At 45.8% G+C, this 24,045-nt stretch overlaps 1 protein-coding gene across 9 annotated transcripts in view; it reads right to left on the bottom strand.

Annotated features, from left to right (window-relative positions):
* The window catches only part of SNX29 (sorting nexin 29), a 584,658-nt gene that overhangs the window by 91,058 nt on the left and 469,555 nt on the right, over positions 1-24,045 (bottom strand). For all 9 annotated transcript variants that reach the window (XM_063717589.1, XM_063717588.1, XM_054534732.2 and 6 more), the window contains one exon: positions 4,692-4,832. In XM_063717589.1, coding sequence (XP_063573659.1) covers positions 4,692-4,832 — 141 coding nt within the window. The remainder of the gene's footprint in view (positions 1-4,691; positions 4,833-24,045) is intronic.

A 24,045-nucleotide genomic window follows, 5' to 3' on the forward strand; every position in this document is an offset into this window, starting at 1 on the left:
CCCTGGCCAGGAGCAGTAGCTCATGCCTGTAATCCCAGCACTTTGGGTGGCTGAGGTGGGAGTAGTTCTTGAGCCCAGGAGTTTGAGACCAGCCTAGCCAACATGGTGAAACCATCTCTCTGCAAAAAATTGAAATATTAGACAGGCATGGTGCTGTGTGCCTGTGGTCCCAGCTACTTGGGAGGCTGAAGCAAGAGGGTCACTTGAACCCAGGAGTTTGAGGCTGCGGTGAGCTACAATTGCATCACAGAACTCTAGTCTGGGTGACAGAGCAAGACTCTGTGAAAGGAAAGGAAGGGAAAAGGAAAAGGGAAAAGGAAAAGGAAAAAGTAAAAAGAAAAAGGAAAACGAAAGGAAAGGAAGAAAGAAATTAATTAAATCAACCCAAACATGTCTTGTCTAGATGTGTGCCACAATGGTCCAGGCGGACAAGTGAGTTATCCTTGAAGTAACCCAATCAAAGAAAAGATTCTGACGTGGTGGATTTTTCTGGGCCAATTTAGAATCAACGCACTCCAAAAATTTTGCCCTTGGGATATTAAAGCAGGTGTCCTGAGTTATTAGGCCCAGTGAGGCCAGCATAAGCTTGGCCTTGAAATGAATTCACCATTGGCCTCTGTTGGGTGTTGAAGGTTCTGAATCTTGACTCAATCCTCCTTTGGAAATGGGAAGAATCACTAAGATCTGTCCTGAGCAGCAGCAAAGGTGGATTTAAGGAAAGTGGGTATGTCTTAATGTCTTAGCCAAATGCAGAGAAAAAGAAAGAAGGAATCAAAGGACAATCATGGGGCCGGGTATGGCCCCTCCTGTTACTCACGCCTGTAATCCCAGCACTTTGCGAGGCCGAGGTGGGCGGATCACTTGAGATCAGGAGTTTGAGAACAGCCTGGCCAACATGGCAAAACCCTGTCTTTACTAAAAATACAAAAATTAGCTGAGTGTGGTGGTGGGTGCCTGTAGTCCCAGCTACTCGGGAGGCTGAGGCAGGATAATCACTCGAACCCAGGAGACGGAGGTTGCTGTGAGGTGAAATTGTGCCACTGCACTCCACCCTGGGCGACAGAGCGACATTCGGTATGTGTGTGTGTGTGTGTATGTGTGTGTATATACATATATGTATAGATATGTATGTGTACATACATGTGTGTATATATATGTGTGTGTATATATATATGTATAAGAGACAATCACAGTTCAACCAGCTTATTAAAAGTTAATTAAAAGTTAAAAGCTGCACAGGCTAGAAATGGAGCTGTGGCCCCAAGACCGCTCATGAGCTGGGCGGTCAGATCCACCCCCACCACTGGGAGCGGGACCATAAATCTGGTTAAGAACCAGCTGGTGCACTTGTACCAGCTGATCATTATTGGGCCAGGCCCACTAAGATGGTGTCTTTTATTCTCAAGCTTGTTTATTAGCAAATAGGGTCATGTTGGGGGAAAAAAAGCACATTGCTTGGTTGACACAGGCTTCATAGGAGAAAGGTCCGCTGCTGTGAGAAATCAGCCTCGGGATTAGCAGGGACAGATCGTCTCTCTAGCCTGGGGATGAGGGTGGAGAGCATGAAGCAGACTCAGTTCTCTCCTCCACAAGCAGAGTTTGCAGTGAGTTGACATAGCATCACTGCACTCCAGCCTGGGAACAGAATGAGACTTTGCCTCCAAAAAACCAAACAAACAACAACAACAAAACAGTTTCCAGCTCCTGCACAGGAGACACCCAGGACAGCTTCATGCTCTCTTTCTACAGGACGCAACACCAGAAAAACCCTCCCACTCTTCAGGGCTCAGCCTCATCTCACTAAACTCAAATCCAGTGTTTTCAGGACTGATGAGATTTATTTTGTCTGAAGTTTTGTGTAACTGGGGGGCTTGAGGAGGGAGGAGGTGGGAAGGGAGTTGAGGCTGCAGAGAAAGCATGTAGCAATGTCTAACATGTGGTGGGTGCAATAATGGCCCCCACAGACATCCACACCCAAATCCCCAGAACCTCACATGACCAAAGGGACTCAGCAGATGTGATTAAGTTAAGGATCTTGAGACAAAGGGTGGGGTTGGGGGATTATTTGGGATGATCTGGGTGAGCCCAATGTGATCACAGGGAATCTAAGGGGAATTCTAAAAGGAAGAGGGTCAGAACCAGAGAAGAATGTGACTATGATGATGGAAGCAGAGGGCTGAGTGATGTCTTTGAAGACAGAAGGCCATAAGGCAAAAATAAAGGTGGCCTTGAGAAGCTGAAAAAGCAAGGAGCAAACTCTCTCCTGTGGCTCCAGAAGGAAGAGGGCCTGGCTGACGCCTTGATTTTAGCTCTGTGACACTCATTTTGGACTTCTGACCTCTAGAATTGTAAGATAATGAATTTGTTTTAGGTCCCTACATTTGTGATTTGTGACAGCAGTAAGAGGAAACTAACATAGCAAGTGTTGACTTAATGTTGTTGATAGATTCTAACTAAGACTTTAAGCTAAATACAGTAGTGTATGCCCTAGGAACTGAACTCGTTTGTATCCATTCGTCCATGGTAAAGTTCATTTCATAACACAATACGTCATTTTGCTTAAAGTTGCAGTTCCCAGGCACCCATGGATAATGTTAAGTCAGGACTCACCCCTGGACAATGTTAAGTCAGGACAATGTTAAGCCACAACCTAAGATTTTCCCCTTCCAAATCCCCTCATTTCCACCTTGTGCTACAATGGCTTTCCCTTAGCACAAGACACAGGCAGATTCCTCGAAGAAGCTGTCACGGAAGGGCCACTCCAGGATCGCGTTTCTTGTACATAAGAATGTCTTATAATTTGATAATACGCTGGTTAGCAGCATGTTGTTTTATGACATTTTAGGACATTCTGAATGAGTCCCAAGATTTTTATGAGCCTATGGGTCATTAGATTAAATCAATATATAATTTTCCCCTCTTTTCAAAAGAATTCTTGTACTCCTTGCTATGAACAAGCATAGAGTAGAATTCTGTCTGCCACATCTAGCGGTTCAGCTCTACTTTTTCTCAACATAAAAATGAAGGACAAATGTATTCTGGGCCTGGGATAAACCTGCTTTGTAACTGTTTATGTTCAAATCGAGCAGACCTTGGCGTGATCAGGTTTCAATCTGTTTTATACATAGAAATCTACATACATGTAAATGTAAGCGTTGGGAATAGATTTTCCTGTGAAATTCCCAAGTGCCAGGAGTGGGTTATGGAAACTCTTGCTGTGTGTTTCTGTGATAAAGGTCAAGGAAATCCTAGCACGGTACCTCCTGAAGACAGAAACTAGGGATTCGCCCCATATGGCATCGGCCACATGGCTTTGTCAAAAGATAGAACGGCAGTCCTCATACTTCCTCATGAACAGCGTCATCTAGAGGGCTTGTTAAACCCAGACTGCTGGGTCTCAGCCCCAGAACTTGTGAATCAGCATGTCTAGGGGGAGCCCAAGAATGTGCATTTCTAACCAGCTCCCAGCGGCTGCTGCTGCTGCTGGCTGGGGCCACACTTTGAGAACAACCATGGCAGAGAGATTACGCTCAATACAATGCCCGATGTCTTACACATCCTAAGAAAGGTCATGGCTCTCCCTTCCAATCAGACTGTCCCTGACAAGCTATTGAACACATACCGAAATTGATGAAGTGCCCCGTCTCCTCCTTGACTCTAAGCCAAAGATTCTCCAGTTTGGCCGCAGAGTGCAATCACTTAGAAAACTATTCAACCCCTCCATGCCCAGGCCTCCCTTCAGATCGATTCAATCAGAATGGGGATGGAGGTGGGGCACAGGCAGTCCTCAGTGGTTTTCAAAGCTCCCCAGGGGATCCAAAGTGCGGCCATGACAGAGAACTGCTTCCCTAAACAAACATGAGGAGTGACATCATGATGCCGCCTGGCTGAAGCTGACCATTTGACAGGGCTCCAAGCCAGGTCTAGACCCAGGTCTGTCTTCTCCAGGGCTAGACCCAGCCCCTTGCACAATGACACACAATTGGTGCCCAGTTAATGACTGCTGAGTGAATAATATTAATCAACCAATGAGCTTGCAGAGGGCTAGCACCTCCTTCCTCAAGGGAACTGGGATGAATAAACAGAGACAAATTGGGTCATCATAAATCATTAGACTTCATGAGGCGAATAACTGTATAACAATAACAACAACAAAGTCCTCCGAGAAAGTTCTACTCCACAGTCACAAGTTGAAGCGAACATCATGACAACTACGGATGAAAACTAGAAAAGCATCTTTTGGTCCAGAACAGAGGCTGGCAAACTAACCTATAGGCCAAATCCAGCTGCTGTCTATTCTTAAAAATAAAATGCTATTGGCACATAGCCATACTCATTTGTGTCTGTACTGTCTATGGTTGCTTACACAGGACCCCAGCAGAGGTGAGTATTTGCCACTGAAATGGTATAGTCCCCAAAGCCAAACATATTTACTCTCTGGCCCTTTAAAGAAAAAGTTTTCCAACTTCTTGCCCTAGAGAAATAAGAGGACATACACACACACGACGTAATGGTGACCATCTTTAGGTGGTGGAATTATGAGTGGCTATTTCTTTTCTCTATTTTTTTCTTATATCCACTAACTTTTCTTTAAGGAGCATGTGCTTTTAAGCAACGGACTAAAGAAAAAGAATAAATAATCCATTTTAACGCAGGCAGTGACAAGTGGGCTTCCCAGCGCAGGATGGTACCTTGTTTCCGATGGCCTTTTTGGGTGGGAAGTTGTACGCCCTCACTTGAGGGTACTTGTTTTGTAACTTGTGGTGCAAACTCCTGAACTCTGTATACCGGCGATAGATGTTCCATTCATCGTCTTTTATCCGGATGTAGACCTGTCAAGAAACAGACAGAAAACGTGAATTCCTCTTAAACCCTTATTATAAAGGAGTAGGATTTCAGCAATGATTTCCCCATGAAAACCAACTGCACCAGGAGTCACATCTGTGTCACACACCACTGGATGCCCAGGTTCCTGGCATAGAGCAGGGATTTATTGGTGCTGGCTGAACAGATGGGTACAGGAAAGAATGACTAAATCAGGCAAGTTATGGGAACGACATACTGTAGGCTATTTTCCCAACATCAACAGAAATCCACAGCCCAATTAATAGCAGAGATGCATTTTTCACGTTGCTGTCATGTGTGTATTGCAGCACTAACAGCTTGCTGGTGAGAGGCTAGTCAACCTTTCTGGACACTTGTTTCATCATCTGTAAAACAGAGCTGAGAGCAGCACCTCACTCCAAAGGTGGTTTGGAGAGCAATGTGGTGGTGCCTGGGACCACACCGACCACCACACAGACGAGGTGGAATTCAGTTTCAGAAAGAAGGGAGGGGGCAAGAGCTGAGATCTGCCCCCACTAGACCGAATGCCGTGTCCAGATGGGATAAGCATAATCGGGACATAGAATTTCTTTATTTTAATCAAGTTATGACTCCTGAGAGAATACTCTGGGGATACAAAATGTAAGGGCTGTTTCATCAGCTTTTTGCAGGCCTTAGCACCTTCCGGGGCAAGTAGCAACTTCATCACAAAGAAAAACAGAGAAGCAGGAGAGAGATCAATCTACTTTTTAAAATTACATGATTTAAGAACAGCCCAGAGAGAAAAGTCCCCAAGGATAAAGGGCTTTTGTAATTTACACTCCATGAACGTCAATACACATCTTTAAAACCTCTATGATCATGAAAACAGGCATCTCTCATGTGAGTGATAAATTCTGTTCCTACGTGAAAGCCACCCATCAACCCCAAACACAGACATCATGTGTTCGAACTCTAGTATGGGGACCACGGAATGTCTCACATTATTCTGTCAACAGGAGGAAGGACTAGAGACTAAAACCACAACATTTCAATTAACGAATGGATAGATGTTTCCGATGGAATGAGATGGAGAAACAGAATGCCTATCAAGTTTACAGAAGTCCCGGGGTCTCTGATGACCCTAAGGAGCAATAATGTCATCCCATTATTGCTGACGTCACATCACCAAACCTATAATCAGATCAGTTACTCAAGGCCTCTTCAACAAGTGAGAAATATTCATCTCTAATTTGTTCAAGCTAATGTTTTAGGGGTCTTTTATGAGCAACTGAATGCAATTCTCATCATATATATATATATATATTTTTTTTTTTTTTTTTTTGAGAAATGTCACTGTGTCCTTTGCTCACTTTTTTTTTTTTTCTTTTGAGACGAAGTCTCACTCTGTTGCCCAGGCTGGAGGGCAGTGGCACGATCTCAGCAACCTCCACTTCCAAGTTCAAGCGATTCTCCTGCTTCAGCCTCCCAAGTAGCTGGGATTACAGGTGCCCACCACCACACCTGGCTAATTTTTTGTATTTTTAGTAGAGACAAGGTTTCGCCATGTTGGTCAGGCTGGTCTTGAACTCCTGGCCTCAGATGATCTGCCTGCCTTAGCCTCCCAAAGTGCTGGGATTATAGGCGTGACCCACCGCGCCTGGCTGTCACCCTATATATCTTGACTGGCCCATACCTGCTTATGATATATTCTTATAAAAGTCCAAACTTCCCTTGGAGAGTGGCAAGTTCAATCACTTCTCTGATCATCATACATAATACTAATTATCTAGATCAGGGTGGGCAAACTATGGCCCAGAGGCCAAATTCAGCCACATTCATTTGTTTTGGCCGCTTTTGAAATATAGACAGTCCCTCACTTAGGCTGGTAATTGTCTTGCAATTTTTCAAGTTTATAATGGTACAAAAGCAATAAGCATTTAGTAGAAACCATACTTCATATTTTGATCTTTTTTTCCAGGATAATGATGTGCGGTATGATATTTTACATGAGCTGTTCAACACTTTATTGTAAAATAGGCTTTGTGTTAGATGATTGTGCCTAACTATAGGAGAACGTAAGTGTTCTGAAGGCTGAAGGTAGACTAGGCTGAGCTATGATGTTCACTAGATGAAGCGTATTAAATGCATTTTCAACTTACAATATTTTCAACTTACAATGGGCTTATCAGGACATAACCCCATCATAAGTCAAGGAGCTTCTGTACAGCAGAGCTAAGAAGCTGAAATAGACCATATAGCCTGCAAAGCTAAAAATATTTTTTCTGGCCATTACAAAAAGAGTTTGATAACCCCCGACCTAAATAATCAAGAAGTCATTATTGTTATTTTTCCACCAACACATGCAAGATCTGGTGTGGAGAAAGGCAGTCCTTTCTAAATCTTACCAACCACTGGGTGGGTTGCATTAACCATCTGAGGCCCAGGAATCCCCAATGCAACCAAAGCTTCTCCAGTGATTCTGACGAGTGGGCAATTTCAGGAACCCCTGATGTAATGTGCAAACTCATCCATCAGACAAGCCGTGCAACTTTTCTGGCCATTGATTTCCTCGTCTACAAAATGGAGCTGAAAGCAGCATCTCCCACCCAAAGTGATATGGAGAGAATTCAGGTCTACGAACAGCGCAGCTATGCCTGGGAGCATGCGGACCACCCTACAGATGGAGAGGAACTGGACTTGGGTTAGGAATAAGTAGGCTAAGGTCAAGATCCGGACTTGCAATTATCAGCTCAACTGAACAAAAGGTCACATCCAGATGGGACCAGCACACGTGGGCGTACACCTTCTTTATTTTAACCAAGTAGAGAAAACATGAGCACTGCTTCACCAGCCTTTTACAGGCCCTAGCACCTTCCAAGGATATACAGCAGCTATAATACATCACAAGGGAAACCAGAGAAGTGGGAGAGAGATCAATGCACTTTAAAAAAATTACCTGAGTTAAGGACAGCCCACAGGGTAAAGCCTCCAACGATAAATGGCCATTGTAATTTGAATCAGTGAATGTCAATACACATCTTTAAAACCTCATTAACGTAATAATAAAAACAAGTCTCTCTCCTGTGAATGATCAATTCTGACTCTACATTTTTCATAATGTATATGCAAGAGCCCACTGTTTTTGCTCCCTGGAGGCCTCAGTCTCCCTCTTCTCCAACTGCTCTCTCTCCACCTTCCATGTGGGCACCTCCTCTCCTGCCCACGCCCTGCCTCTCCCCGGAACACACATGCGCAATCCCAGGCCTGCATGTTTCATGTTTAGGCCAATGACTCCAAAATCTGTATCTCTAGTCTGGACCTCTGATACAAACTCCAGACCAGGACGTGATATCCCCTAGGTACCTAAAACTCATCAGGCCTAAATCTGCACCCAGGATCCGCCTACCTATTATTTATTGAGTCCTATCCCAGGCACTTCACGCACCTCACTGACCAGCCACATGTTAATCTGCAGGGCAGATGGTACGAACACTCCCTTTTCAGATGAAGTAATGGGCTCAGAGAGTCAGATCACTTGCCCAGGGTATGTGAGGAGATAAGGAATTTGAACCCACAGCTACCCGCCCTCTGCCCTCTAACACTTTCTATCACAGTGTTACCGGACAGGGGGTTCCGATCCAGACCCCAAGAGACGGTTCTCGGATCTCAAGCAAGAAAGAATTTAGGGCGAGTCTGTAGAGTAAAATGAAAGTAAAGGAATAAAGAATCGCTACTCCATAGACAGAGCAGCCCCGAGAGCTGCTGGTTGCCCATTTTTATGGTTACTTCTTGATTATATGATAAACAAGAAATGGATTATTCATGCCTCCCCTTTTTAGACCATATATGGTAACTTCCTGATGTTGCCATGGCATTTACAAACTGCCACGGTGCTGGTAGAAGTGTAGCAGAGAGGACACCCAGAGGTCACTCTAGTAGCCATCTTGGTTTTGGTGGGTTTTAGCCATCTTCTTTACTGCAACCTGTTTAATCAGCAAGGTCTTTATGACCTGTATTTTGTGCTAACTTCACATCTCATCCTATGACTTAGAATGCCTAACCGTCTGAAAATGGAGCCCAGTAGGTCTCAGTCTCATTTTACCCAGCCCCTATTCAAGATGGAGTTGCCTTGGTTCAAATACCTCTGACAACAGCAGGCTGCTCTGCTGCAGTGACCCAGAATCCTGAAGGCACCAGAAACCCCAGGCCAGCAATGTGGGTAGCTGGGACCAGGACCCCTTGCCTCGTTCCCCTGAAGCCCAGGAACCTCTTTGCAGATCCCGTGTTCTCGGAAACATCTCCTTGCTATCAGACATTCCAATCTCACCTCATTTGTGCCTCTCCCTTTGGATCTAATCGAAGCTAGTCTAATGCCATTAAAATTACCCAAAATTACCCAAATGGCTGATCCACAACAACAACGCTTCAAACATCCAAAGTTAGGAAACTTTCTCTGCAAATTAAGTTGTCCTTGAATTATACATACTTAACTAAATCATGGACTTATTTCACTAAGGATTTCAAAGGGCTTAGGCCCCAAATTGTTAGAGTTTTTTGTTTTGTTTGTTATTTTAAAAGCCTCTCCCCTCCAAATTAAGTTCAATCAGCCCCAATTCCTTCTGCTTGAGCGATAAAGATAATAATTCCTCGGAGGGATAAAAAGAGTTGACCTCTTCCGACACAACCAAGTTCCCTTTTAAAACAAGCAATAAAAAACCACTTTATGTCGGATCTCCTTGACTCAGCAAAAGAAGATTAAATAGGAGGGTAATATCTGTAATCGGGCATCGGGGCAACCCCTTTCTTCTTCATTTTAAGAGGAAGTTCAAATCTGAAGATTTCTTTTCCACTGAGAAGAATTACCCTCACGATGTCTGTAATAACAGTGGAGGTAAAGGAAGGTTAAGGGGAGAAAAAAATGCAAAAACCTCAGTCCGTCAATGAACAGAATCCAGAACAAGCTCTAGTAGAGATAAGGTCTCAAGGAGACGCTTTCTTTTAGAAGATGAAGAGCGTCTACCAGAGTGTTCCTATGAGACTTTCCTGGGCCCTCTTCTAATCAATAGTGCTCTCCTGCAATGCTAAGCACTATCCCCTAGATTTCTTCCCTGTTTTTTTTTATTTTTTGAGATGGAGACTCACTCTGTCACCCAGGCTGAAGTGCAGTGGTGTGATCTCAGCTCACTGTAACCTCCACCTCCCAGGTTCAAGTGATTCTCCCACCTCAGCTTCCTGAGTAGCTGGGATTACAGGTGCCCGCCACCACGCCTGGCTAATTTTTGTACTTTTGTAGAAATAGGGTTTCACCATGTTGGCCAGGCTGGTATTGGAACTCCTGGCCTCAGGTGATCCACCCACCTCAGCCCCCCAAAGTGCTGGGATTACGGGCGTGAGCCACCACACCCAGCCTTCCCCGTTTTTGAACTTGACCTAAACAGAACCAGTGTGTGCTCCTCTGGGTCTAGTTTCTTTCACTCAGTACTGTGGATGTGAGATGCAGCTGTGTTGGTGTGTATGGCCCTCATGTTGCTTTGCACTGCTGAATAGTATTCCACTGTATGAGTATTTCCTTGTTTGTATCTACCTGTTCTGCTGGGGTGGACATTTAGGTTGTTTCCAGTTGGGACTTTCATGAATAAAGCAACTACAAACACTCGCGTGTGTGGCTTTTGCACTCGTGTCTTTTGGAGTCATAGACCTCAGTGTGAAAAGTGAAATCATAAAGCGAGGAGGAGAAAACATGGCAGAATGTCTTCACGACCTTGGGCGGGGGAAAGGATTCTTGTGCAGGACACAAAGGAGCCTTCTGGGTGCTGGAAACATCCAGGATCTATATCTGCGCAGTGGTTATAAAGGTCTATAAAGAAGTAAAATTAATTGAACCATAAACTTAAGATTTATATACCTGATCATATTTATGTTAATCCTGAATTTAAAAGCAAAAACAAAACAAAGCCCTGCCTTCACTGTCCTCGGGAGAGTGAGCTTTCACCCTAACTTGTGGGGCAGGGATGTCTAAGCCAGGCCGTAGATAGGGCAGGAGGTAGTGCCAAGGCTCTGTGGGTGCACATCCACATGGACCTGACACATCGTCATACGTCAGCATCGGGAGGGAGCCCAGACACTGGATTCTGGCCTCAGAGAGAAATGGGTTCGAATTCCAGCTCCACCCCTTGCCAGCCAAGTGGTCCTGGATAAGTTAATTCACCTCTTCAAGCCCTGAGTCTCTATTTAGATAAATGAAGATAGTGCTAGAGGCTAAGTCTTTGGGAGAAGAGGAGAATTAAGCAATTATATTCAGGACAACATTTTGTACACGTACTAAAACATCTAACCACCAAGCGGTCAACATTCCAGGGTAAAATTTATCTCAGACACACACACACAGACATGCACTCCCATAGGGGGGTGGAAAAGAAGAAGTGGGGAGGGAGTCAGGCAGACAGAGAGAAACAATGAAGATGTAAAAGCTTCCTTTAAGTGGTTGAAGCCCTCAATCTGGTTTAAGGGTGTGCCAAGCATAGGAACGGGCGTCTTTAGCCCAAAGCATGTCGGATCTCAGGTGCTCCCGCAAGAGGCAGAATGGCAGTGTGAAGGGACACAGCTGTGTAGGGAGGGAGGCCTGGGTTCACATCCCCACAACTATCCTTTTTGGCTGCTGTGACCCTGGGGATGACACCCCACCTTGAGACTCAGCTTCTTCATCTGTAAGACAGGCCAATGCCAATGTCTCTGGGTGGTTGTGAGGTGTCGTGCCTCGCCCATGCCTGGCAGGCACTAGACAATGGCAGCTGTTAATATTGTAACCCTTATCACCTTCATCATTGGCTGCCTTTGTGTACATGAACTTCCCTATTACAGAATTAGGGCTAATTATAGGATGTGCAATCATGAAATTAAAGCAGGTAATTACCATGCCTAATTAATTGTCAAACGCTAGGCAGGCGGGGAAACACAAACATAAAGCGTGCTCTGTGGATTGGGCAGCTAAGCATCCCCTCTGCTTTCAGAAAACTCAACAGAAACAGCAGAGTTCAGGAAATGACCTTCTCGAGTGAGTTTCTGAGTGCTAAAACAAAACCCGGGAAGCGTTCCCCGGGCTTCTGACTCAGAACAAGCTCGGTGCACCTCTCTGCTGGCTGCAGGCCGGCCTGGGCATTTATCCAGTCCCTGCCACGCAAGCCCCCAGGTTCCCAGGCAAGAGTGCTATTTTAGGAGAAGGACCTCGTAGGAGATACTTGATGGATGTTATAAACCCCTGCAAGGATTAGACCCCACAGAGAAACCCGCTGACATGAAGGCGGTGAGAACTCAGAAATAAACATTCACTGACACACAGCGAATGTAGAACCAACATGTCAGGCTGCCCCTGCTTCCTGCAGCATAGACCAAATGCCTCCCTCTCCATTTCAAACTTCACTAACTCCTTAACGATCCAAAGTCCTGCATTTCAAAACTACTTTTTTCTGCATGTTGTAATATTCAAGAGTGAAAACTAGTATTAGCTGGAACTTTCTTGGACATACGGAAAAAGCTGTACCATTTCACAGCACCTGTCATGCGCCAGACATGTTACGCACAATGTTCACAAAAGCCCTGCGATTTATTCTTTTATTTTATTTATTTTTTTGAGACGGAGTTTTGCTCTTGTTGCCCAGGCTGGAGTGCGATGGCACAATCTCAGCTCACTGCAACCTCCGCCTCCCGGGTTCAAGTGATTCTCAGCCTGCCTCAGCCTCCTAAGTAGGTGGGATTACAGGCACAAGCCACCATGCCTGGTTAATTTTGTATTTTTAGTAGAGATGGGGTTTCACCATGTTGGCCAGGCTGGTCTTGAACTCCTGACCTCAGGTGATCCACCTGCCTTGGCCTCCAAAAGTGCTGGGATTACAGACGTGAGCCACCCTGCACCCGGCCAATCCTGCAATTTTGTATGCCTTAAAACAAACGTGGAGCAACTAAGAAATGTGCTCTCTATCGCCCAGGGAGTGAGCAGTGGAACTAGCACCAGGCCTTCAGTGTATGCTGTCCCCAAAGCCTATACCACATCTTCTCCATCTCAGAGAAAAACAAGTGTTATCAACTCTCTAAAACCCTGATCCCCTTTATGCGGATTGTTGAATGCAGAGAGAATCAGATGACATGAGGACAACAACGATTCTTCAAAAAATGGCTTCAGGTTCCCAATTCATTTTGCTTCCTTAATAGCCAGGGAATGAAATGATTTGTGTTTTGGTTCAAGGCCTGTGTTAATGTATCCTAACAAAACTTTCCTTTTAATGAAATGGCTTCATGTGTTATTAACTATAAGGGTCCTCACTGCTAGAACAAAATGCCTCAATTACTGTATGGCCGTGCCGATAGACGGATATTATTGCAGCCAAATGCCAAGAATAAGATGAATAACTTGGCCCAAGAAAAACCACTTTTCAGTTCACTGGGTTATATAAATGAGGCAGCCTAGTACAAGAGGAAATGCATTATTTACTAGGAATTGCCAGCACCATTCCACAGGCCTTTGAAAGAAGGATGTAGCATAAAGGTCTGGATGTGGCAGAGACCCAGCCAGTCTCTGCTTTACCTGGAACCACGGTAGCGTAACCGCAGCTGAAGAGCAGCCTCTGTGTCTCGGAGAGAACTGAAGTGCACACATTATGTTCACTCCATTTCAGCCCACGCTCTACTGTCTCTGGACATTTGACTCAATGCTTCTGAAAGTGGCATGGCCGGAAGTGCCCAAAGACCAGCCTTCCCACCCCCGACACTGCCTGTGCTGTTGTATTAGTTTTTAGACATGATGAGAACTGGATGCTAGGTTGAGGGTGTGTACTCCTCCTTCAAGACCCTCCTCAATTTTCCCAACCCCCGCTGTCCCCCAGGCAGAACTGCGTATTCCCTCCTCAGTCACCACCAGGTGGCCTGTTGTATACCAAGCTCCGGGCTGGGCGCTGCGGCTATCATGGAGAACAAAACCAGGCAGGATCTCCGCCTCCCAGGGCTCAGTCCTCGAGGACCTCAGCCGACCTGATGCCAATAATCACCCATAGAAACATAGGCTTTCAAAGGGAGATGAGGGCTGCAGGAGGGGGCCTGGTTCTGCCAGCGGCACCACACCTGGGAGTGGGATTGGATTAGCTGAGCTTTGATGTTTGATCTGGAACCAAAATATTGAGTTGGAGGTTGGGTGTGGTGGCTCACACCTGTAATCCCAGCACCTGTAATCCCAGGCTGAGGCGGGCAGATCTCTTGAGGTCAGGAGTTCGAGACCAGCCTGGGCAACATGGTGAAACCCCGTCTCTACTAATAATACTAAAATTAGAGGGGCGTGGTGGCGGGTGCCTATAATCCCAGGTACTCGGGAGGCTGAGACATGAGAATCGCCTGAAACTGGGAGGCGGAGGTTACAGTGAGCTGAGATCACACCACTGCACTCCAGCCTGGGTGAAAGAGTAAAACTCCACCTAAAAAAAAAAAAAAAAAAGGAGTCAGAGTAGACAGTCCTGGAAGGAGAGCAGCTGTAGGGCAGACGGAACATGTGTCAGGGGCTCATGTAACAGTGGACAAGTGAAAGGAGGCTGGGGCAGCTGGGGCAGGGAGGACGAGGGATCCAAGAGGATGCTGGAGGTGACCAGGGCCCAGTCCGGGATGTTAGAGGATGATGAAGTGGGTGGAGCCACAGAGCCGGAGCTGTGGCTGTTCCCTCTGCCTGGAGTGCCCTGTCCCCGGACAGCCTCGATGCCTATCCCCTCACTCCGTGAGACTTCCGGCTCAACTGTCACTGCTAACCCCAGCACGGACCACCATCTGGCATGCTAGGTAGACCTGTTTGTTCTCTTTCTCCTTCAACCAAAGGAACAGCTCCATGAGGACATGGATGTGGTCAATTTTATCCATAGGAAGTACAAAAGAAACACTCAGTATATATTCCCAGGACTAAATTTTTAAGGACAGAATGAATGAAAGAATGAATGAATGAACGAACGAACGAACGAACGAACGAACAAACGAACGAACGAACAGGTCAGAGTGGATGCAGGCAGTGTATTTGCCTGTCCATGAGAGCACTGCCAGGGAGTGTCTTACTGACAGGTCCTGCCCCTCTCAATCCCACAAAAGCAGGAAGTCACCCCTGTGTCTGTGCATGCGCCTGATGGATACATGTCAAATACAATAACCGGGGGCTGCTCAGAGCATGGGACTGTCATCTACAGCTCTTATGGATTTGGAAGAGGAAAAGGAGAGCATGGATCTTCGCCCTAGTGAGCGATAGCCATTTATACACAAATGGGTTTTCTTTCACTCACTTTTAGATTACTGGAGAGAGAACACAGATGTATGTCTCTAAGAGAAAGGGAAATATTTTTAGCACTACTGGCCATGGACCATGGTTGGCCCATTCACTTTTACTTGCCATAAGCCCTGATGGAGAAGAATTTGCCACTCTCCCTTACTGAGTCTGAGCCACTGGTCTAGCACAGAGCTAGTCAGAAGTGAAACAAGGACTGAAGCCCAGGTCTGCCCGACTTCATGGCCCACATCTTTGCATCACTGGCCACTGCCTTTTCCTTCACACCTAGGAAAGCCAGGGGAAAAGGTGGACACTCTTGTTCCCCTAACTCACTGAATTTCTGGTCCAGGTGCCCACCCTTTGGCTCTAAAACAAAGTCTATGAGTAGATATGCCATGGACTGGACCACTTCCACCAAAGGAAGATGCGAACGGCCTCTGTTAGAGGACCCATGGAACAGTCTCCACTTTATGTCACCCTGCTACGTTAATGGACTTTCCAATCCCCTCGGAACCCACTGAGGACCCAAGAGCCCAGGCAGCCAACTGCTATGGCCTCTTTTAGTCCCAACTGCTGCCAACACCAGCCCCTGCCAGAAAACTAAGGAGACAACTTAAGCATGAAACTATCCACGCTTTGGTTCATGGCTGTTGGGCTGGGGCTCCAGGCAGATCATGGAGAGGCAGGAAGCTGGCCTTTTCAAGGGAGTGATGGACACAAGCAAGGCATGAAGGCCCCATTCAAAGACGCTCTGAAGACAGGCCGCGACTCTGGAACGGGGGTGCCACATCTGAAGGCAGGTTCATCTAGTAGTAGCCACTAAAAGTTGTCCCCCCTGCTGTATCTCTCTCCCATGATCATTATGCTGCTGTATATACAGTTTTATTAAAAGTTCTAGCCTGACGTTATTATAAATGGGACATTTCTAAATTTGTGTTTTCAGATGGTTCACTGTTAGTGTACACAAACACACCAGATTCTGTATGTTGACTTTGTATCTGACAACTTTACTGAATTTACTTATTAGTTGTGGCAGTTGTGGGGTTTTTTGTTTTGTTTTGTTTTTGTGGCGTCTTTAAGGTTTTCTATATGACGTGATATCATCTGCAAATAGAGGTAATTTAACTTCTGCTTTTCCAGTTTGGATGGCTTTTCTTTTTCTTGTCTAATTGCTCTGAATGGGACTTCCAGTACTATATTGAACAGAAGCGGCAGGAGTAGACATCGTTGTCTTGTTCTTCATCCTAGAGCAAACGCTTTCAGCTTTTCACTGTTGAGTATGATGTTAGCTGTAGGCTTGTCACATACAGTTTTCTTATGCTGAGGTACATCCTTCTATGCCTCACTCGTTGGGGGATTATCACGAAAGGATGTTGAATTTTGTCAAATAAAATACTTAGGAATAAACTTCACTAAGCAACTAAAATATCTATATGCTTAAAAGTATCAGACATTGATGAAATAAACTGAAAAAAAAAAACACACACAAATAAATGGAAAGATATCCCAAGTTTATGGACTAGAAGAAATAATACTGTTAAAATGTCCATACTACATGATGTAATCTCTATCAAAATTCCAATGACATTTCACATAAATAGAAAAACAACCTTAAAACTCATATGGAAACACAAAAGACCTTGAATAGCCAAAGCAATATTGAGAAAGAACAAAGCTGGAGGTATCACAGTCCCTGATTTCAAACTATACCACAAAACGACAGTAATCGTTTGGTGCTGTTATTAAAAGCAGACACACAGACCATGAGAAGAGAACAAAGCCCAGAAATAAATCCACACATATATGGTCAACTAATCTGTGACACAGCCACCAAGAAAAGACAACAGGTAAAAGACTGTCTCTTCAATAAATGGTGCTGGGCAAACTGAATATCTACCTTCAAAATAATGAAATTAGACCCTTGTCTTACACCATATAAAAAATTATCATGAAATAGATTAAAGACTTAACTGTCAGATCTGTAAAACTCCTAGAAGAAAACATAGGGAATGAGCTTGTAAACACTGGTCTTGGCAGTAATTTTTTTGAATATGTTACCAAAGCACAGGCAATATAAGCAAAAACAAAATAAGTTGGACTACATCAAACTAAAGAGCTTCTGTGCAGCAAAGGAAACAACAAAATGAAAAGAACCTACAAAGTAGAAGATATTTGCAATCCCCATATCTGATAAGGGGTTAATATCCAAAATATACACAGAAATCCCAAATAATCTGATTTTAAAATGGGCAAAGGACGTAAATAGACATTTTTAAGTGTAAGGTGGATATGTTAATCTGATTGTGGCAGTCATTACACGACGTATATGTACACGAAATCATCATGTTGTATGCCTTGAATATATACAATTTTTGTCAACATTTAAAAATTTAAAAACAGTTTTTAATAATAGAGGTTGATATGGTTTGGCTCTGTATCCCCACCCAAATCTCATCTTGAATTGTAGCTCCCATAATTCCCACGTGTTGTAGGAGGGGCCCAGTGGGAGATAACTGAATCAGGGGGGCAGGTCTTTTCCATGCTGTTCTCTTGTTAGTGAATAAGTCTCACGAGATCTGATGTCTTTATAAGGCAGAGTTTCTCTGCACAAGCTTTCTTTGCCTGCCACCATCCATGTAAGATGTGACTTGCTCCTCCTTGCTTTCCACCATGATTGTGAGGCCTCTTTAGCCACTCCTTAGCCAGGTGGAACTGTGAGTCCAATTAAAGCTCGCTCTTTTGTAAACCGCCCAGTCTCGGGTATGTCTTTATCAGCAGCATGAAAACTGACTAATACAGAGGTGATAGGCAATGAAAAACTTCTAGCCTCGCCTCAGTTGTGTTGTGTGGATATAAGGCACAGGCCTAGCTGTCACATCTGGGTTTGAGTACCAACGCAGAGAAAGTGCCTCCGCCTCCACCCCAAGTCAGAGCGACAACGACCGCTGGCGGGCAGCAGTGCCCAGGAGCCTGGCGTCCTAACAAGGGGCGTCTTCAGCATGGGCAGCAGCAGCAGGGGCCACAGAGAAAATCACAAGGGGCGAGTCCCTGAGTCCACGTGAGGCGGCTCCTGGGAAACTCAGAAATAGCTGGAGCCACTGCTATGGGAGCTAATTTCCGGCAATCAAGCTGCTGGGGGCTCCAGCGATCATAGCAGGGGGATGTAAAAGGAACTATGACTTCATCCTGCAGTCACATGTTGCAGTCTGGATATTTGAGTCATGCACATGATCCCCCCTTAGCCATGTGCATTGCTAAACTGGCTGCTCTGTTTGCGGTGCTGATATTCTGCACAGAGCTTTCTATTTCCCTGGGAAGGTAGAGCAGGCTTCTGCTTCTCTCTTCATAGATATAAATACCTGCCAAGTCTTCCTGGGATGGGGGAGGCAGTGAGGAACAGAAGCTGGACCCTTGTTTATTCTGAAATCATGGAATTAAGACATTGCTTATGATATATTGATAAGTATGACTCCAGTCACGTGTGTGTATGTGTATAATTAAATCCCCAGAAATAAGACTGGGATACAAATTAAAACATTAACAGTGGCTGCTATTTCTGAATGGTGATAGATTTTTACTTTGTTTATCTTCTTTCAAGATTTCCAAATTTCTTTCTTCTACTGAACAGACTTTGGTAACAGAAAAATTAAATGGTATTTTTCAGGTTAAGTGGGACTTCTGGTTGGCACTGTGAAGACAACACACTTCCAACCCTCCCTCTTCTCCCCAAATGCAATCGGATGAAGGCTAAACTGTAGACGTACTTGAAAAGGCACGTCATATCCCAAAATGAAAGGCACATCTCTATCCTTCAGGAAAAAAGAGGCAATGTCTAAGAGTGAATGGGGGAAAGTGAAGCTGACCATGGAAGCAGGGTCCAGCCCAGGCTGCATGGCCAGGACTGAGAGCTTGCTGGGGACTAGACCTACGGCAAGAGATCGAGCCCAGCACCCGGAGCGAAGCCACAGTTGAGGCCCAGAGTGTTCAGGGTGTTTGAGATATTGATCTCCACACTGGTCTGAATATTTTCTCATATATAAGAGAGAGAGAGAGTGTGTGTGTGTGTGTGTGTGTGTATATGTATGTATTTTTTTTTTTTTTTTTTTGAGACAGAGTCTCACTCTGTCACCCAGGCTGGAGTGCAGTGGCGCAATCTCAGCTCACTGCAAACTCTGCCTCCGGGGTTCAAGTGATTCTCTTGCCTCAGCTTCCAGAGTAGCTGGGATTACAGGCACCTGCCACCATGCCCGGCTAATTTTGTATTTTTAGTAGACACAGGGTTTCACCATGTTAGCCAGGCTGGTCTTGAACTTCTGACCTCAAGTGATCTGCTTGCCTCAGCCTCCCAAAGTGCTGGGATTACAGGTGTAAGCCATGGCACCTGGCCAGCCTGAATATTTTCTATCATAAAAAATTTAAAGGAAAACTCCTCTTGGAAAACGCGATGCTTCAAATTGTTTTCCAACCCCAAGCAGAATTGCTGTGATGGATGGGAGGTTACTTTTCACCCTGCAGCCTCAGCACCAGAGCCTTTGAAAAAGCTTCTGATAGAGGAGACGAGTTTTAAGAACAGAATAAGTTTCCATTTGTCTTGGAGAGAAGGAGTGAAGGGCTGCGGTGAGAACTTGCTCTGACTGCAAAATTCCATGTGGGCAGGAGGCCAAACGTCCTCTACCCCTCATCACAGTAATAGAAGCAGCAAAACCACCTCCGCAAATTCCTTCCAAGTCAGCCCAGCTGCACATTCACAGGTATCCAATCTCTTTAAGTTCACCCAATGTTTATTGAGCACCTACTAGGCACCAGACTTGTGGTGGCTCCAAGGAGAGATACTGAGCTGAGCCAATAGTTTGAAACAGTGATTATGGACACAATAAGACTAAGGCTGCTTGGGATAGAATCTTGATTTCATATTCTCATTAGTTGTATGACCTTAAGTAATTTGCTAAACCTCTCCACACATGCTTCAATTTCTTAATGTAAAATGTGGGCAATTATCGCATCTAACTTCTAGGACTGTGTTTGAAAATCAACTACTTTGCTTAACATTTAAATATTTAACAAAAGTCGGCTATTATTAGCAAAAGCAATGTGCCTGTTCTAAAGAAGTTCACACGTTTGGCTGGGTACGGTGGCTCACGTCTGTAACCCCAGCACTTTGGAAGGCTGAGGTCAGGCATTCGAGACCAGCCTGGCCAACATAGCGAAATTCTCTCTACTAAAAGTACAAAAATTAGCCGGGCATGGTGGCATGAGCCCTGAGTAGTCCCAGCTACTCAGGAGGTTGAGGCTGGATAATTGCTTGAACCCGGGAGGCGGAGGTTGCATTGAGCTGAGATGGCACCACTGCACTCCAGGCACTCCAGCCTAGGCAACAGAACTAGACTCTGTCTCAAAAAAAAAAAAAAAAGAGTTCACACATTTGTGAGGCAGCCAACCAGCCAAAAAGTTATAGTCCAGTGGAATAAGTGTTATGGCAGAGGAACGCACAGCAGGCCAGAAGATAAGGAGAGGTGACATGGAATGCAGTTTCCTGGAGGAGGTGATGGCTAAGCAAAGCCTTGAAGGATGAAGACGAGCTGGCCAGGCGGAGGAGGAGGTAACAAGAGGGAAGACCAAGCTAAAAATATACAAGGAGTTTTCTACTTTGGTTACACTAAGACCTTTCCAAATAAAATGTTCTTGACAATAGGAAATCAGTGAGAATATAATGGACTTAAAAATAATCTTGGCATTTGAAAAAGCAATACACTCAAATCTGAAAATACTAAAGAAATCACTACGCCCAGCAGACAGTTTTAGGGTTTCCCCCTCTGAAGGAAAGTTTCAGCCGCACTAGGCCTGTTCGGCTGTGTCTGGCTGCGAGCCGTGGTTGGGTGATGACGTCTCACTCGGCAAAACAGCTCTTGTGTGAAGGAATGGGCTGGGGAGGTCGTGATTCAGCTAGGACGGCCACTAGCATGTCACCTCCTGCTGTGATCCTGAATGGCCCTCTCCCTCCTGCCAAGCTAATTACACTTTACAGAATCAGGAGCTTCTCTGGCTGCATGCAAGCTGAGCCATGCTTCATCTCGCCATGCTTCTGTTCGGCATGTTTCCAACCACACCGGGAGCCAGGCACTTCTCTTCTGGAGAGGAACTCTGTGAGCTAGGCCGACAGTGTCGCTGGTCCTTCCATCTTCTTAGTCACAAACTCTTTGATTACCAGGAAGAAAAGCCAGTTCACTATGGCTTTGGGGAAATGGGGTATTACTGGATGGGTACAAGGGTATCTCAAAAAAACCAAGAGCCGGAAAGACTGCCAGGCTTCCTGAGGGGCAGGACCAGTGACCAGAAAGCCACCCAAGTCCAAGGTTAGCTGCGAGGCCACGCTGCTCTGCTCCTCTGCACACCCAAGGGATCCTGCTTCCTCCCTGCAAGTTTGCTTTCTCCACCTCCCGAGCTCAGGGTCTAGACAGGACACTCCCTCCACCCAGGCCCACGTGCATGTAGACTGACCCATGCTCTGAGGGATAATCCCGCATGGTCCAGGAGGAAGCCTCCGTGTGAACAGTGGTCGTCTTTCTCTGCCTGCCATCCACTTCCTCTTCTTCAGTTCTCCTCTAGGGACCCACTCTCCACCCAGCCTGTCTCTGGGCTCCCTGTGGGTCCCGCTCCAGCTCTGATCCTAGAGCAGGCATGAGATCAAGGCTGGGAAAATCAAAGTCCTGCATGCACCATCATGAGGGTGTTCCACCCCATCCAGGCCGATCAGGAGCCTGTATGACAGGGAGAAAGCTGAGGGGTTTCATAGCTGCATTTCTTGGCCTGTGAGGATCTAAGCTCAGAGCTGCTGGTGAGCCCCACAAGACAGGAACCTACTAGAGAACACACTACAGAGAGGCAGAACCTAAGGGGGAAAAAGGGGGTAGGAGGATAGGGGAGGAGGGGAAGTGGAGAGGGGGAGGAGGAGGGAGTGAAATGGGAAGAGGAAGGGGGAGTGAAATGGGAGGAGGAGGGGGGAGTGAAATGGGAGGAGGAGGGGGGAGTGAAATGGGAGGAGGAGGGGGGAGTGAAATGGGAGGAGGAGGGGGGAGTGAAATGGGAGGAGGAGGGGAGAGTGAAATGGTGGGAGGAGGGGGGAGTGGACCAGGGAGGAGGAGTTGGGGGGAGGAGGAGTTGGGGGAAGAAGACAGCAGGAGGGGGTGGAGGAGGAGGAAGGGAGGAAGGGAGGAAGGGAGGAAGGGAGAAAGGGAGGAGGAAGGAGAATAGCTAAGACCCTGGATCAAGCTACAACAGAATGTTTTACTCATATAAGGCAAAAAATTGTTTTGTTTTAGCCAGTTCAAGGTAAGATTTTGCCACTTGTAATGAAAAGATCTGAGACCAACAGGGAATCTGATTGGGCCAGTATCTGGGTAGTTTTCTCCTGCGTGAGTGCTCACTCTGGGCCAATGAGCTGTGGCCAGAGCCTGCCTCTGTGCATGTGTGCAGCGTGTGCAGGAAGAGAAGGGGAGTGGATTGTGACACACTCCAAAGGATACCTCCTCCTTGGTGCCCACAGCATTGCCCTTTCTGGGTTTCACTGGCCTTCTAACTCATCTACACAATTCAAAGCTCCTTCCTGTATCCTTCCCCGTGACTGGGAATTGTTGGCTGGGACAACTTTGCAGCCAACACCAAGAGTACAAATACTTCCTTTCTCCTTCTAGAAACAGGACCAGTGATAATTGTCTAACAACAAAAAGTACATAATAAATACAAAACCCTCAAATGAGTACTGATCTTTAATCAGCTGCAACTTCCCAGGCAGCCACAGAAGCGAGACTACTCAGTGTCTGGGTAGGGCTCGCGTTTGATGCTTCTTCCTCCTCTGCAACCAGGCAAGGTTTCCGTCTGGTTTCTCCAGAAGACTTCTGCCGCCCTGTCCCAGTATTATGGAGACCTGTCCCCCGCCGAAATGCATTTAAGAGGTTTTAAATAATGCCAAGCAGATGGTGGTCAGCTCGGGGCAGACATGCTACAAAATGCCAACTAAGGTCCCTCTGGGCTCACAGATGGAACGTGGCTGCCACTTCCCAATGGGCCTGAGGTTTCTCCACGTGCAGTGCAGAGCCCAAGGTGAAGCTGTTAAGGCTCTCCATCCATCTACAGATGCACAGTCTTTTTTGCACAGCTGCAAGACTGTGCTTATGGTCTTTAATCTTCCTCTTTGAAAAGCATCCAATTTAGGAATTTTTGCAGTAATCATTTCAGAGTAATGAAAAACAAACAGAACAATAGAACATTTCAGATGTGATAGGCGCACTCTCTGCACCTCTCTCTAATGTATGTTTAAAGAGACGTATTAGTCATCACGAGGAACCCTCTTTTGTCTCCCCAATCAAATTGTGCCCGTATGCAGACCACAAACATCGTAATACAGTTAATTTACCCAATGTACTCATTTCTCTCTCATAACAATGCCCGTTAAGAGAGCATTCAATTTTCTTTTAAAATTTCCTCACATACAAGATGGGGCTGGGATGAACATTTTTCCATCTTGCAGACTTGCAAAGCACCACGGTAGAGGCTAATGTGTGCCATTTTGCCTGGTCCAAGTCTTTTTATGGTGGGTAAATGAGGTGTGAACAGGGCCTTGCCCAAAGACCCAGAGTGAGTGGTGGAGACGTGATTTGAACCTTTGTCTTTTCTAGCACCTAATCTATGTTCTTCCTCCAGACCACCCTGTCCTTAAGCAGTAGAGAAAGAGCTCAGGATCTAGACAAGGCATTGAGGTATTGTGCGGGCCATTCTTGAGACCTGCCATATCTCTGCAAAACACAGGCAGATGCCTCCCAATCACTAAGAGTGGGGAGGCCCCACTCCAGAGAACAGAAATTAAAGTGCAGGCTGTGGGAACTGCTGCCTTGATTAACCCCCGACTCCACCACCTGCCAGCTGGATGACCCCGGCCAACCTACCTTACCTTT

This window comes from Pongo abelii, chromosome 18, assembly GCF_028885655.2.
Source record: "Pongo abelii isolate AG06213 chromosome 18, NHGRI_mPonAbe1-v2.0_pri, whole genome shotgun sequence".
NCBI lineage: Eukaryota > Metazoa > Chordata > Mammalia > Primates > Hominidae > Pongo > Pongo abelii.